This window comes from Poecilia formosa, unplaced genomic scaffold (assembly GCF_000485575.1).
Source record: "Poecilia formosa unplaced genomic scaffold, Poecilia_formosa-5.1.2 Scaffold26, whole genome shotgun sequence".
In the NCBI taxonomy this organism is placed as follows: domain Eukaryota; kingdom Metazoa; phylum Chordata; class Actinopteri; order Cyprinodontiformes; family Poeciliidae; genus Poecilia; species Poecilia formosa.
This window is the reverse complement of record NW_006799965.1, coordinates 2,392,613-2,406,706: the sequence shown is the minus strand read 5'-3', so window position 1 is coordinate 2,406,706 and position 14,094 is coordinate 2,392,613. Positions and strand designations below refer to the sequence as shown.

General features: G+C 38.2%; 1 protein-coding gene across 3 annotated transcripts in view; it reads left to right on the top strand.

Annotated features, from left to right (window-relative positions):
• The window catches only part of kif3a (kinesin family member 3A), a 28,468-nt gene that overhangs the window by 10,880 nt on the left and 3,494 nt on the right, over positions 1-14,094 (top strand). The window contains exons 1-12 of one of the 3 annotated variants that reach the window (XM_016669612.1): positions 1,856-1,972; positions 2,126-2,231; positions 4,299-4,438; positions 4,558-4,755; positions 5,066-5,240; positions 5,345-5,443; positions 6,052-6,138; positions 8,224-8,232; positions 9,282-9,438; positions 9,530-9,710; positions 11,355-11,465; positions 13,651-13,776. In XM_016669612.1, coding sequence (XP_016525098.1) covers positions 1,871-1,972; positions 2,126-2,231; positions 4,299-4,438; positions 4,558-4,755; positions 5,066-5,240; positions 5,345-5,443; positions 6,052-6,138; positions 8,224-8,232; positions 9,282-9,438; positions 9,530-9,710; positions 11,355-11,465; positions 13,651-13,776 — 1,491 coding nt within the window. In that variant the 5' untranslated portion in view covers positions 1,856-1,870. Of the gene's footprint in view, positions 1-1,855; positions 1,973-2,125; positions 2,232-4,298; positions 4,439-4,557; positions 4,756-5,065; positions 5,241-5,344; positions 5,444-6,051; positions 6,139-8,223; positions 8,233-9,281; positions 9,439-9,529; positions 9,711-11,354; positions 11,466-13,650; positions 13,777-14,094 lie in introns of those variants that run through there. The other 2 variants (XM_016669613.1, XM_016669611.1) reach the window with 2 other exon arrangements.

Below are 14,094 nucleotides of genomic sequence, written 5' to 3'. Positions count from 1 at the left end.
TTTAGATTGCAGCTGATAAACAGAGCTTTTCACTGGTAGATTAACAGCTTTGATAGTCATTTTGGAAATATGACACAACTAAGTGACTGGCAAGTTTTACTAACCAATACCATGGAATTGAATCTATTTCTCGTAACTGTACTTAAAGTTGTAAAGTGTGTGACGTGGTTTTGTTTCTGAACAGCTGTGTCGTATTAGCATCGCATAAGCATGAAGCTCTCCTGTTGCTAAGCTCTGAACATAATTTATCCTACTTACTAGTTATAGTTAAACATATGTCGTTCTCTGGATGAGCTCAGGAGAAGTAATTTTACCCACATACTTATTAAATCCTACTAAAGAAATATACAATGACTTGTCATAATCGAAGCTAATTTGGTGATCAATTTCCTTTATATATTCCTGTAATTGGCTTGTTTGTATTTTTTACCCTCATCTAGATTGTGGGAGCAAAGTGAAAGCCAAAGGCGTAAATCCCATCTCATTATTGGGGGGGACCATACACGGACATATTTTTAAGAGCAATTTTTAGGGGGGTCGGCAAAATTACAGTCAAATGTAACGTAAAATGTGGTTTAATTTTTTTTTTATTGTGTTCAAGCTGCACCACCAAAAATGACTAGTAAGTAGCAATGAATAACAACCTGTTGAGACCCATAGAAGTTAAACTAAGATTCAAATGTTGCTTAGATCTGAGTTTGGTTCAGAGTCACTGATCTAATTTCTGCTACACCTTTACAAAAACTTAAGGCTCTAAATAAAAACAAGTTATAAAAAGTAACTCCACTTAATAAAATTTCTCATAAATATTGATTTATTGCAGTGGTTCTCAATACAAATCATGTGTTATTTAAATTATAACTTAAGTTGCTTTAAACTTTTATTTTTTTGGGGGGATAAGGAGGTTTAATTTCCTGGATGGCTGAGAACCTATAAATATGTAGGAATTGAATATCTGGGAAGTAGCATAACTTAAACTTAAAGGTCAGCACCAGAGTTTTCTAGAAAAATATTCAGAATTTATTTTATGGTTTTAAAGGCTCTACGTTGAAGGAGGTAAGAAATAAAGGCATACTTTATATTTTTTTTACTGTCAGCTGCAGGGGCCCCTCTGCTCTCGGCTTCCATACAGAGCTGTCGGCTAGTGCTAACGCTCATCTGCCCCATCCCATTTCAAACTCTTCTTATTAAAGTAAGAGTTAGAGAGCTAAATATTGAAATATTGGCTACCTTTGACAGAAAAAGGAGCTAAGTCTATGAAAACAATGTAGCACTTTAGCTAGTTTTGATTTCCAACGCATAAGGTGGCAGTTTATCATGATTCAGCTGAAATAATGAACTTTGTTCTGATTTTTATTGTTAATGTGTTTCTTCCTATTGAGCAGTGAAAGTTAATAAAACGTGTTACATGTCTTTTGGTTAAATATTTACTTACTGGAGGGTTTTTTGTTAGTGCTGCAGAGCCACAGCTAACAGCTAGCTCCTCACTTCAGCGGCTCTAACGGAGCCTGTGTCATTCAGCAGCGCAGCTGTTGCTCCTCCTTCACTTTTTACTGAACCATTGTTCTAACAATAGGGGGCGGGGGGAACCTACAAATTAATTCTTATTTTCTTCTTAGATAAATGGCGGATTTACTTTGTTCTTCGTTTCTATTGCCTTTTTTTATATTGATATTGTTTAAATACAAGGGTTTCTTTCATGATTTCTTTGGTTGAGGCAATTCTAGACTTTTCCAAGATTGGGGGGGTCCGGACCCCCGACCCCCCGGGATATACACCTACGGTGAAAGCATTTATATACACACGGCTCTTTGAAAGGTTTCAACTGTGTATATTCCTACATCAGCCTTTTTAAAATGTAATTAGTTCTATGTTTGTCTTTGACAGGTTTTTAGTTCGTGTTTCGTACCTGGAGATTTACAATGAGGAAGTGCGGGATTTGCTGGGCAAGGACCAGTTGCAAAGGCTTGAGGTAATGGGACATATACATTTTGCAATCAATTATAAAGGTTTTGCACAACGAGTTGTCTTAAAAGTCGTGGTTGTCATTTGTCTTTGGTAAACTCTAAATTTGGACTTGCAGTTGTTGCAACTTTCAGTGATAAAGATCTTTTTTTTTTTGTAGGTCAAAGAAAGACCTGATGTCGGCGTGTACATCAAAGATCTCTCTGGTTATGTTGTAAATAATGCTGATGACATGGACAGGATTATGACTCTCGGTCACAAAAATCGTAAGCACAACCACTGAATTGATAAGGAATCATGACAGCAACAGATCAAGCATGAAACACATATAACTGACTATCAACTCTTGTTTCTATGAGAAATTCTGCTGTTGTCTGAGGTTCACATGCACCTCGACTGGGCACAGATGTCATAATACATTTGGGGTTTGAATGGATTATTTGAATTATTTTTCTCGGGTGGGATAATGCAACTGCATAAAGGCTCAATGATTGTATCTGGCTGGATATTGGATCATTTCTTCCAGATAAAATTGATAGAGTTCCATTAAACTGGTTTGTTTGCTGAAACTGACCCAACTTTCAAGCCTAGTTCTTGCATTTTCTATACAGTTAAAGCCTGGTTCCGGTAAGGCTATTCCAGAAATGTAAAGTTAGCCAGCTTTATCCATGCCAAGACCAGTTTCAAGGTATGATTATTGTGTTGGAGCACCTAGCAGTATCCGCGTTTTAACCATGACATCCAGACTGTCACCCTCATACGTCGAATGTGGACATTTTTTTTCTTCTTGTTCACACTGTTGTGGTTAACATTTCACATGTTTTTGTAAAGACATGAATGAATGCAGAGAGTTTTGTTCAGACCTCCACTATCTCTCCCTGCAGCTAATGCTGAGTCTGTTAGCTTATAGCAGTGTGTGTTTGGTTTTTAGATTTGTTTGCCTGTTTCACTTACTAGCTTGACTTTTTTGCCTGAAGTATTCTGGCATTCTTCTGGCCAATATATTGATTATTGTGCAAATCCATCAAGATGATCAATACTATTTTAATTTTGTTTAAATATTTAACATATGCAAAACGTTATTACAGACTAAAAGTAACACTAACAGTGAAGCCATCAACTTTTTTTATTAGTAGTATTAGTATTCGTCTATAGTCGTATAATATCATGTTAATAATATAAATTTTTTATTTGCTGTGTTGACACATACCAAATCCAGTTATTGAATTGCTTCAGGCAAAACTTTATTTTTATCACATATGGGGGGACAGGAGTGACCCCTGCTAAACGAGCATGCTATGCTCCAGCACATAACTTTCTTTAAACCTTTACTATGACTTGAAATATTTCGAAGCTCATTGAAAATAGCCTCCATGATTTTTCTCTTTGTGCACACAGCAGTCGTGGTGCAGGAGGGATTGTGTGTTTATTCTTCTGACTGTCATCAAAATGAAAGTCTGTTGCTTGTAGTGAAAAATGCTAAGGCGGCATTATGTGAAATGCACTGCAGACCCAGGCTTCTGTTTGTTAAGTCAGTGTGCATAAGGCGTTGAACTCCTGGTAATCCTTCCCCGCTGTAACAAAAAAAATCCTGTTTTGCACGCACGACTTTGTTGATGTCATTTTACAGAGAATTTACTGCCTCTGACATATGACATATGTGAATTCGGCTCATCCAGGAAGTGTTGCAGTTCAATTTTTAAATTACACATACAGACTTCCTGTGTCAATTAGAAAATAGTATATCAATAACACTTTTTGTACACAAACCTCAGTTTATAATGATAGTTTTGGGATATTCTCAAGACATTTTTCACACCACGATCAGTTGCAACATAATGATGTCTATTTTTTTTTTATTTTTTTTTTACCGTATGTCACATCTGCTCAGGAAATGGAAAAAAAATTAAAGATAAAATGTGACACTTTTGTTGGATGTTGCAACGATATTACTCATGATAAATCTCACCCTTCTCTTTCTTACCGTAAAGTGATGTGTCCAATGCTCTGAAGTTTATTGAGCACTTTGCAGTGAGTTTTAATCCAACATACTTTACATGTTTTTGTATTCAAATGATGAATTCATGATCTTGGAATATAATAGACATCACCAGTCATCACATACATGTTTGGTGAAAGTGGCTTTCAAATTTATGAACACTGTACCATTGTCATTAATAGTGGTGGTAGCGTAATGCCGAGCTTCTGCTTTGCTGCCAGCGGTACTATTGAATTGCACAAAAAGGTTGAGATATTGGAGGAGCACTACACAGTACTTTCAGTGTTAAATGTCAAGTTTAAATTGATCTTTTTCTCTTTTTATTTTGGTGCAGGATCCGTCGGTGCTACAAACATGAATGAGCACAGCTCCCGCTCTCATGCCATCTTCACCATCACCATCGAGTGCAGTGAGAAGGGTGTGGATGGTAACCAGCATGTGCGCATGGGAAAGCTTCATCTTGTAGATCTGGCAGTAAGTATGAATAATAAAAGCTGCTTCTTTTTAAACTTGAACGAATTCTTCTAAGTGAGCCTCGCTGCACGTGTTCTGCACAATCTCCGCCAACTGCCGCTTATTCTCAACAAACACAGGGCTCAGAAAGACAGGGCAAAACCGGAGCCACAGGCCAGCGTTTGAAGGAAGCAACGAAGATCAATCTGTCCCTCTCCACCCTGGGTAACGTTATCTCCGCCCTGGTGGACGGCAAGAGCACTCACGTCCCGTACAGAAACTCCAAACTGACCCGTTTGCTTCAGGATTCACTGGGAGGAAACTCCAAGACCATGATGGTACAGCTTCAGTTTGAACACAATATTAGGAGCCTTTTTTAAAATGCCATGTCTCACGTGGATTAATTGTTAGGCTGTGTTACGGTATTCTGATAAGGCTTTTGTGTCGGATTTAAAAGTACTATTTGAAAAAAATAAAACAACCTTTAAGCAAGTTGTTCTTTTACAGATATTAAAGGCACATTTCTGTATTGCATTTCTTTGATGTGATATTCTAATTTTATATGTTTGGTTTTCAATAGTTGTCAGGGGAAAGTCGTTACACCTGTATCTACCTTAAAATTTTACCCAACATACCTTTCCCTACCAGTGTGCAAATATAGGTCCTGCAGACTACAACTATGACGAGACCATCAGTACCTTGCGCTATGCTAACAGGGCTAAAAACATCAAAAACAAAGCCAGAATCAACGAAGATCCCAAGGACGCCCTTCTACGGCAGTTTCAGAAAGAGATCGAGGAGCTCAAAAAGAAACTGGAAGAGGGTAAGGAGCTAAATAATAAAAATATATATATATAACATGCAACATGCGTGTTTTCTTCAGAGACTAAAATGTTGTTGTTGTTGTTGTTGTTTGTGCAACACTAGGGGAAGAGATTTCTGGGTCAGAAGGCAGCGGATCAGAGGAGATGGACGAAGGGGACGATGATGCAGGAGAGGCAGGAGAAGGCCGACGGAGGAAGAGGGGTAAGAGTTGATCATTAATGAGCACAGATTGTGGAAAAAGTTAGACCACCCACATTTTGGTGTGACTAAAACAAAATCTTGTCTTGCAGTTCAGTGTGCGGTTTTAGCACAAGAGCAGATAACCATCTACATGATTTGCATGTAGCTTGTTTGATCCGTCGACAGCGTTTAATGCTAAGCAATTATTCAGCTCCTAAGATCTGAATCAAGTCGAAGTTGTTTTGCAAGGCATGACTAAACCTGCATTTAACCTTGTAGTTTGCTCATTTAGGAGTTCCCCCCGGTATTCTCAACATGTACCTACTGTGAGTGGTGTGAAAAAAGAACGAGAATCATTTTGTCGTTGCAATAGAATTCCAGCTAGTTAGTTTATTTTTATTTTTAGATTTCTTTGTGATTTCAGTTTTAAGTTGTTTCTCTGAGCTTATCTGGTCTGTTGAGTTAGCAGTTTGCGTGTCTGTGCTTCCAGCTTTTTCACTTGCAAATTATTTTTGCCTTGTTTTTCTGTTCTTAAACTTGTAATCACATTTTCCTACAACTGTTTATGGTTTATCTTTCTGTCATGTTTCTGTCTTTGGGCTTTGGGACTTCTTCTGCTTCTTTTTCAGACAGTTGTGATATCAGCAGAAGTAATAGTTCAGAATTTACCGACACTTCCTCAGTGCCGCCACCCACTGACGCCGACCTGCGGGATAGTGAGTTGGAGTAGCCCTCTGCTCACCAACCAGCCTGCCCACAAATTACAGCCCTTTTCACACATGAGCACAGAAATTTTAAGCTTTTAATATATTCAATCCAATGTGATATTTTTGCTGCTGTGACTACACAATCATTTGCATGTTTTATTTTATTTCTTTTTTCTTTGTGCCTATTACTTTTCCTGACTTATATGGCTGTTTTCTCAAGGAGAAGAAAATAAAATATGAATATATTAATATGCTCCTTGGAGTAAAAATTTCTAGAAAGCTGAGTTTTGTAGCATGGCAGCTGCTTAAAGATCTTTTGGGAAGTTTAGCATATTCAATCCCTTAAATCTGTAGATAGCAATCCCTCAAATCCAGTCAAAGTTGTCATATATGTGACCTATACTTTTACGTTATTAATACATGTGGTTCAACATCTTTCTGTAAGATGTTGAACACTTTTTAGTAACACTGTAAATATCTAAAATGGTTTGGGTGATGTATAGGTAGGTGGTTTTCCTTAGGGGGTTTCCTGTTGCCTTGATGTCAAGTCTACAAGCTGAGTCAGAGACAGTATTTTTTTTCTCTTGCCATAGATGTGAGATAATATGAAAAACTGAGCAATGGTGCAAAATGTTGGAGTATCACAGAGTTTTCTTCAAAGGCATTTTAAATTGAGTGACTGACAGTTGATCTCAGTCATATTTAGTCACTGGAAATTTGATACGGATACTTGAACCAAATCGATGTGATTAGGTTCTGGTGCAAACAGAAAATTTTAATCTGACCTTAAAATAATAGATAAACAGTGCAGCAGCTGCTCTTCAATAATATGTTTCAATAAAGTGAGTTTTGCATCATTTGATGATGCAAAACTCATCAAATTTTCTTAACACTATCTACCTATCGACCATCTAGAATCAGGTTGTCTGCAGGTCATTTAGCACCACGTTCTCCACCAACATGCTGTGCGCGAACGGAGAAGGGTGACCATTGTCCGGCCACGCCCCGGCCCAGTCACGGAAGGCTCTCCTCGCCGACCGGAGTCGGACTGTTTTGTTGACATTCCCTTTACTGCAGCTCCATTTAGAGGATGCACAACGTAACTCCAGCCTCTCCTGTAGCGTCTATTCGATGTGCCTTATAATGCGGTCCGCCTTATATTTGAAAAACGTTTTAAAATAGGCCATTCATTGAAGGTGCGCCTTATAATCTGGTGCGCCTTATAGTGCGGAAAATACTGTATTTAGGATTTATCCTAACCCTAGAATAATCTAAACTAATGATTATTGGCGGCCTTAGGCCTGGTACAAAGGCAGATAAATACTAGACCATTTCTGCTGTCACTAAAACTGCAGGAGTTTAAAATACTCATATTAAAGAGTTGAGCAGCTAAGACATACCTTTAAGTATTGGACATAAAAATAATTTCTGTCCAGTCTATCAGAGAACATTTTCGAAATCATTTCCACAGTTAAGAACATGTGTAAAAAGGGCTTTTGTCTTTTCCTCCTGTCTTTATCACTCCTGTATTATCACGGCACAGCTCCTTACCCTTATTTCATTTTTATTACACGGATATTAAAAGTGTCTCCCAGGTTCCTGGCGTGACCCACTTTGCAGATTTCTGTCTGACTTATCTGCTCAGTGGCAGCAAATCTTTCTAAGATTAAATACTTCTGTGAATGCTTTGCCCAGAACTTTGTTTCACATTTTACCTAACTGGTTACTCCTTTGACATCTCAAAGAGCCTCAGCATGAGCATCGTCTAACCAGATTGTCGGCTTTCATCTCTAACTTGCTTTATTATGTGAAGCGTTTGCCCCTAACCTCAAAGACACAGTTTGCCCACGTCTTGTTTCGTTATGTATAATTAAATTCATCTCTCTTGACTGGCACATAGTTGGTCTTGCTGAAAGTTTTTGTCAGTATTTTTTTCACTGTTTGACCTCTTATTTGGTGCCCCTCCCCCTACATGACTTTCTAAGTCACTTTGTAATGCTTTTTCTTCTCTCTCTCTCTCTCTCTCTCTCTTTCTCTCTGTCCTCCTGTTGCAAATGATGCCTGTTTGACTTGCTTTACTCCTCTTTATTCAAGGCCAAAGAGGTTGGTGTTAAAAAATGGTTCTAAGTCATGTAGCAAACAATTACAGTACAATTTAAGGAGATTCAGCCAATACTGTAGCTCACTCCGATGGAATTACTGAATAAGAGACGATTGCTGGTAACATTTTCTGTCTGACTTTCAAGGACGGTTTTCATTTTCATCTTTATGACAATCACTCATGGTGTTGAATCTCTCATTTAATACGATTCTTTGGGGGGGGGGAATACATTACACATTTTCACACATTGATAACTTAAACTTTGATGTAGTTTATTGAGATTTTATGCGATAGACCAACATGCATCACTCTGAAGTTGATGGAATTGTTCAGAGCTGCACAATATGTTGATTCACAATTGTCTTTAGAGTATCAGTGTGAGCAATGTTACAGTTGTGCAGGACTGCATGGATGCAATATGCAGCAGGAGCTTATGTTTTAAGTGCCATGCATGCAAATTCTGCCTCCCAATAACATTTTGGACCTATTGTGTGGACTTTCGCTTTCCTTGATTCCCATAATTAATGTATGTCTTTTAGTTGTGCAGATGCTAAATGTCAAAATATGTGAATATTGGAACAAAATAATGGATATGCACCCATTGTGTATATTCAGTTATCCATGCAATAGACTTTTAGTTGTAACTGAATGAAAGGTGAGCAACAAAATGCACGCCTCAGATTTTTTTTCCTTTGTAAAATATTTAGAAAATCAAGCATGATTTTCCTTCTACTTCACGATTCTGCCCTTTGTATTATCACATAAAATCCCAATGAGGGTATACATGAAAGTTTGTGGTTGTAAAATGACATAATGCGCAACGGCTTAAAGACACTGTCTAGGTTTTGTTAGATACTTATTAAGAATGTATTATTGTGCATTTGTCACTCCCCTAAAAGAATGACAAATCCATCCTTTAGCATCCATTACACCACCATCATTCCTTGACAGTGGTATAATTAACTGAAACTGTGCAAACCATGAATTACCACTAATACTTTCTAAGACGTATCTGACAGACTTTTGATCATATCCTCTGTTCTCGTTTTAGGAAGGAAGAAGGTTTCTCCGGACAAGATGGTGGAGATGCAGGCAAAGATCGAGGAAGAAAGAAAGGCTCTGGAAGCCAAGCTGGACATGGAGGAGGAGGAGAGGAACAAGGCAAGAGCAGAGCTGGAGAAAAGAGAGAAGGATCTTCTCAAAGCCCAGTGAGTCATAAAACTTTAAAAAAAAAAATCGTACATGGTTATTGAGGTCAAACATGGACATCTCAAGTGAACCATTTTTAACATATTTTAGACAGGAGCATCACCTCCTGCTGGAGAAATTGTCGGCTTTAGAGAAGAAGGTGATTGTAGGTGGAGTGGATCTTCTCGCTAAGGCCGAGGAGCAGGAGAGGCTCCTAGAGGAATCGAATAACGAGCTCGAGGAGCGTCGCAAGCGAGCAGAGCAGCTACGCAAGGAGCTGGAAGAGAAAGAGGTACGATCTGCTGCAAACCAGCTCCTTGGTACCAAACCACTTTGATTAATAGATGACTTGCGTTATGACTCAGGTTTTCTCTACCTTATACAATTATGGCATTTTTGAACTATTGGTGGTATACAGCTTCTAGCCTGATGCAGCGATGAGGACAGTCTGATTTTGTATCTTATGAGCAACAAGTAGCCAGACAAAATTCTTGCAGCTTTTACCTAAAATCTGCTGTCGGTGAAAAATTGCAAGCTGTACAGGATATGAGACCACAATGCTGAATCATTGTGGTTATAAATAAAGTTACCTCTCAAACTCAGATTCTCACATTCTTATTTTACTTATACTCCATGTTGGTATTATCTCATCAGCTCGCACTGACGCAGAATTTGGCTTTCTTTTTTCTTTGTAAAGGAACCTTCTTAAACTAAACCATATGTACAGTGGGTACGGAAACTATTTCAGATCCTTTTAGATTTTTCACTCTTTCTTGCAAAGAGTGAAAAATCTTTTCAAGAAAGGAAAGATTTTTCAGACATTTGCTGAAATCTAAAAAGTTCATATTATTTCTCATTAACGTACATCCAGGGTCCCATCTTGACAGAGAAAAAAACCCAGAAATGTAGAAATTAAAAAAGAAAAACTACAATATCACTTAGTGATAAGTATTCGGACCCTTTGTGTGACACTCATATTTAACTTGCATGCTGTCCATTTCTTCCGATCCTCCTTGAGGTGGTTCTGCTCCTTCATTGGAGTCCAGCTGTGTTTAATTAAACAGATTGGACTTGATTAGGAAAGGCACACACCTGTCTATATAAGACCTCATAGTGTATGGCAGCACAAATGAGAGTCATGAGGATGAAGGAACTGGCCAAGGAGCTCAGAGACAGAAATGTGGCAAGGCACAGGTCAGGCCAAGGTTACCGAAGAATTTCTGCAACCTTAAATGCAAGAAGTTTGGGACGACCAGAACTCTTCCTAGACTTGGCCGTCCAGCCAGACTGAGTAATCGTGATGAGAGAGGAGGAGAAGAACCCAAAGGTCACTGTGAATGAGCTCCAGAGATGCAGTAGAAAGGTCCACAAAGCCAACTATCACTGCAGCTCTCCACCAGTCGGGGCTTTATGGCAGAGTGGCTCGATGGAATCCTCTCCTCAGTGGGAGACATAAGAAAGCCTGCATCGATTGCCAAAAAACACATGAAAGTCTTCCAGACTGTTAGAAGTAAGATTCTCTGGTCTGATGAGACGAAGATTAAACTTTGAGGATCTGCAAGGAAGAATGGCAGAGGATCCAAAAATCCCAGCATGAAAATCTTGTTGCATCATCACCAAGAAGATTATGCAACTCGCTCGAAAGGGTGATTCTACTCAATACTGAGAAAAGGGTCTGAATACTTATGACCATGTGCTATTTCAGTTTTACTTTTTTTAATAAATTTGCAAAAACTTCTATATTCACATTTCTATCCTGTCAAGATGGGATGTCCATTAATGAGAAATATGAACTTTTTGATATTTATCAAATGGCTGCAGAGTGAAAAATGTGAAGGGGTCTGAGTATTTTTCATACTCGCTGTATGTTACAATGTGTACTATATTGTACTGTATGTTTCTGTATAACAAATGAGCTTTCTCCCTCCGTAAACAGCAAGAACGTTTAGATATAGAAGAGAAGTACACAAGTCTGCAGGAGGAAGCTCAAGGAAAGACCAAAAAGCTGAAGAAGGTGTGGACCATGCTAATGGCTGCCAAGTCAGAAGTAAGTCCAATAAATAACAAAATGACCTTGGAGTGAATTGAATTGTTTTCGTTGGAATAATTTTAAGTAATTATTCACACTTCTTTGCGACGTTAGACTTTAGCTCCTATTCTTAGTTAATTTACACTAGATCCTTTTTTTTTTTCCACTTGGCATTAAAAGAATGTCATTTGTTGTGCAGAAACATCTTTGAAGTGACTTGAAATGAGCTTGAGAGCAGATTTTTTTTCCCCCCCCTTTTTGTGCCTCCTGTGATCTGGAGGTTGATACGTTTGAAGTTAGTCACATTTACTGACTTTTCCTGCTTCTGAAGTAACAAGATACCTCGATAGAGATGATGACGGAGTCTCAGGAGATGAGTATCATCTCAGTGCCTGCTGCCACTTGAACTCTTTGTTCGTAAAGATACTATTAATCCAGTGGCACACAGAGTTCATTTCCACTCACTGTTCTTTTGGATCTTTGAAATTGTTTAAGCTCTTTTAAAAAAAAAAAAGACAGATTCTGATCCAAATTATTGACAGGCCTCTGATTTGGTCACCTTGCAACTTAGTTTGTCTGAGCTGGTATCTTATTCCTACGCCCCATAAGGCTTTGCGTGAATTATGGGCGCGACTTCCGCCGCAGGCCGGAACTGCCATTTGTTTACATGTTACCCTAACGCTAACCGGCTCTCGTCAGAGCTTTGAGGCTATGAAATATGTGGGAACACCAGCGATCAAAGCTTAAATGTGACAATATCGGTTTACCGCAACCTACAGCTATTGCGGGGAGAGATGACAACCTGGAGAAATGGCCGCATTTCTTCAAGTCGCACTAGCATATGTAGCTACTTCACTGACTCAGTTGCTTCAGATGCAGATGTGGGTTATCTTGAACTTGCTGCAGCCACAAACTAAATGTGGTCTGTTTATTAGAGTACAGCCACGAACAGCACAACAGTTACCTGAGCTCCACAAGGGCATCTTAACGACACTTTCCAGTGGCAAGTTGCTCTCAATAATAGGTTAATGTGTGATTCGGTTCGATTCTAGTCCAGTGGGGAGATTCAGTTGTTGTTCAAGATCTGGAGCTGCAGTTATTTCTCTGCTGATTTGCAGTGACACTCAGCAATGAAGAACCTCAAAGTTCTGGTTCTGATGAATTAAATAAATCCAGATATTTTAATTTGTCTTATAAATAAAATTTCCAGGCCCAATCATAATTATAAATACTCAGATCATGAACTTTTTTTTTTTTTTAATTCAAACGAAAAATAAAATTCACATCACACCAAGCTAATGTTGTGTAGTTCTGGTGTTTAATACTGTCGTCGCAACTCAGATCTATAACAGATCTCAGATCTTCTCTGCTTTATCTTTATTACTGTCAGTTCTTCAGAGAAACTAGCTGCTAGCAGCGCTGCTAATTTCACAGTCACTCCGTTACAAAACTTAACGGTCATGTTCCTGTCGCTCCCTGTGATTAAACTCACAATTACGATCCTCTGTACTGAGCATCTCTCTGAGCATCACTCTGATAGCAGACGGTGTGTCCGTAAACAAGTTTTTCTAAATATTGTATTATAACCAAAAAGAGAGATGTAAATCATATGTCTATATCATAAATATAGATTAGCAAAAAACCCTACAAATTACAATGAAATGATGCTACTTCCCTAGCCGCCGGAAGTAACACCCATAATCGTTTCCCCAGTAATCCTCCCAGGAATAAGGTCAATAGACTCACTAAGAGGGAATTTCAACCAAGATGGAAATGTACTGATAGAAACCCATGAAACTTGGATACCACATTAATAAGCTGCTGCCTTGTTTGCTGTACTTTTTGTTTGTTATTCATTCATCATGCACCATTAGCTCGTCTGTTTTTGAAGCACATCATTGTGAATTGATGTGTCAGTATTTTATGAGATCTTTAAATTAATTCAAGAAATATCTTTGGTTAGTTATTAATCACTTCTATTTATTATTACCCTTATCATTTATAATATGCTATCTTGCTAAATTGATAGAAATGAGTGTTTCTTAGAAAAACTTCACTTGCGTATAACCATAAATAAATAACATAAAACACAGTAACTCATTTTGCAGAGTCTATCCACAGACGAGTTCGTTTTGTTGTTTGTTGTCAGAGATAACGCAACGTTTTCTCACAGTAATTTTTTTTTTTCTGATGTATTTATCAGATGGCCGATCTGCAACAAGAGCACAACAGAGAGATTGAGGGCCTCCTGGAAAACATCCGCCAGCTGAGTCGAGAACTGAGGCTCCAGATGCTCATCATAGATAACTTTATTCCCCAGGAATACCAGGTCTATGTTGTTGTTTTTTTTTTGTTTGTTTGTTTGTTTTTAAGGCTTTTGTTTTATACATACTGCAAAAATGTTACACATTCCTGTTCAATTTAAAAATGTTTGCATACCACAAATTAATATGTAATCCATAATCTGCCATTTAAAGTGGGAAATATATAAAGTCTCATCCTGGGCCAGACAGAAAGAAAGGGTATATACAAATTGTATGTATTGTTGAGTTTTAACAGTTTTTATATATATTAACATGTTTTACACCTTTAAATTTGATTAGAAGGGGATGTTTTAATCCCAGCCCCCTGACTGACGGATGCCAGC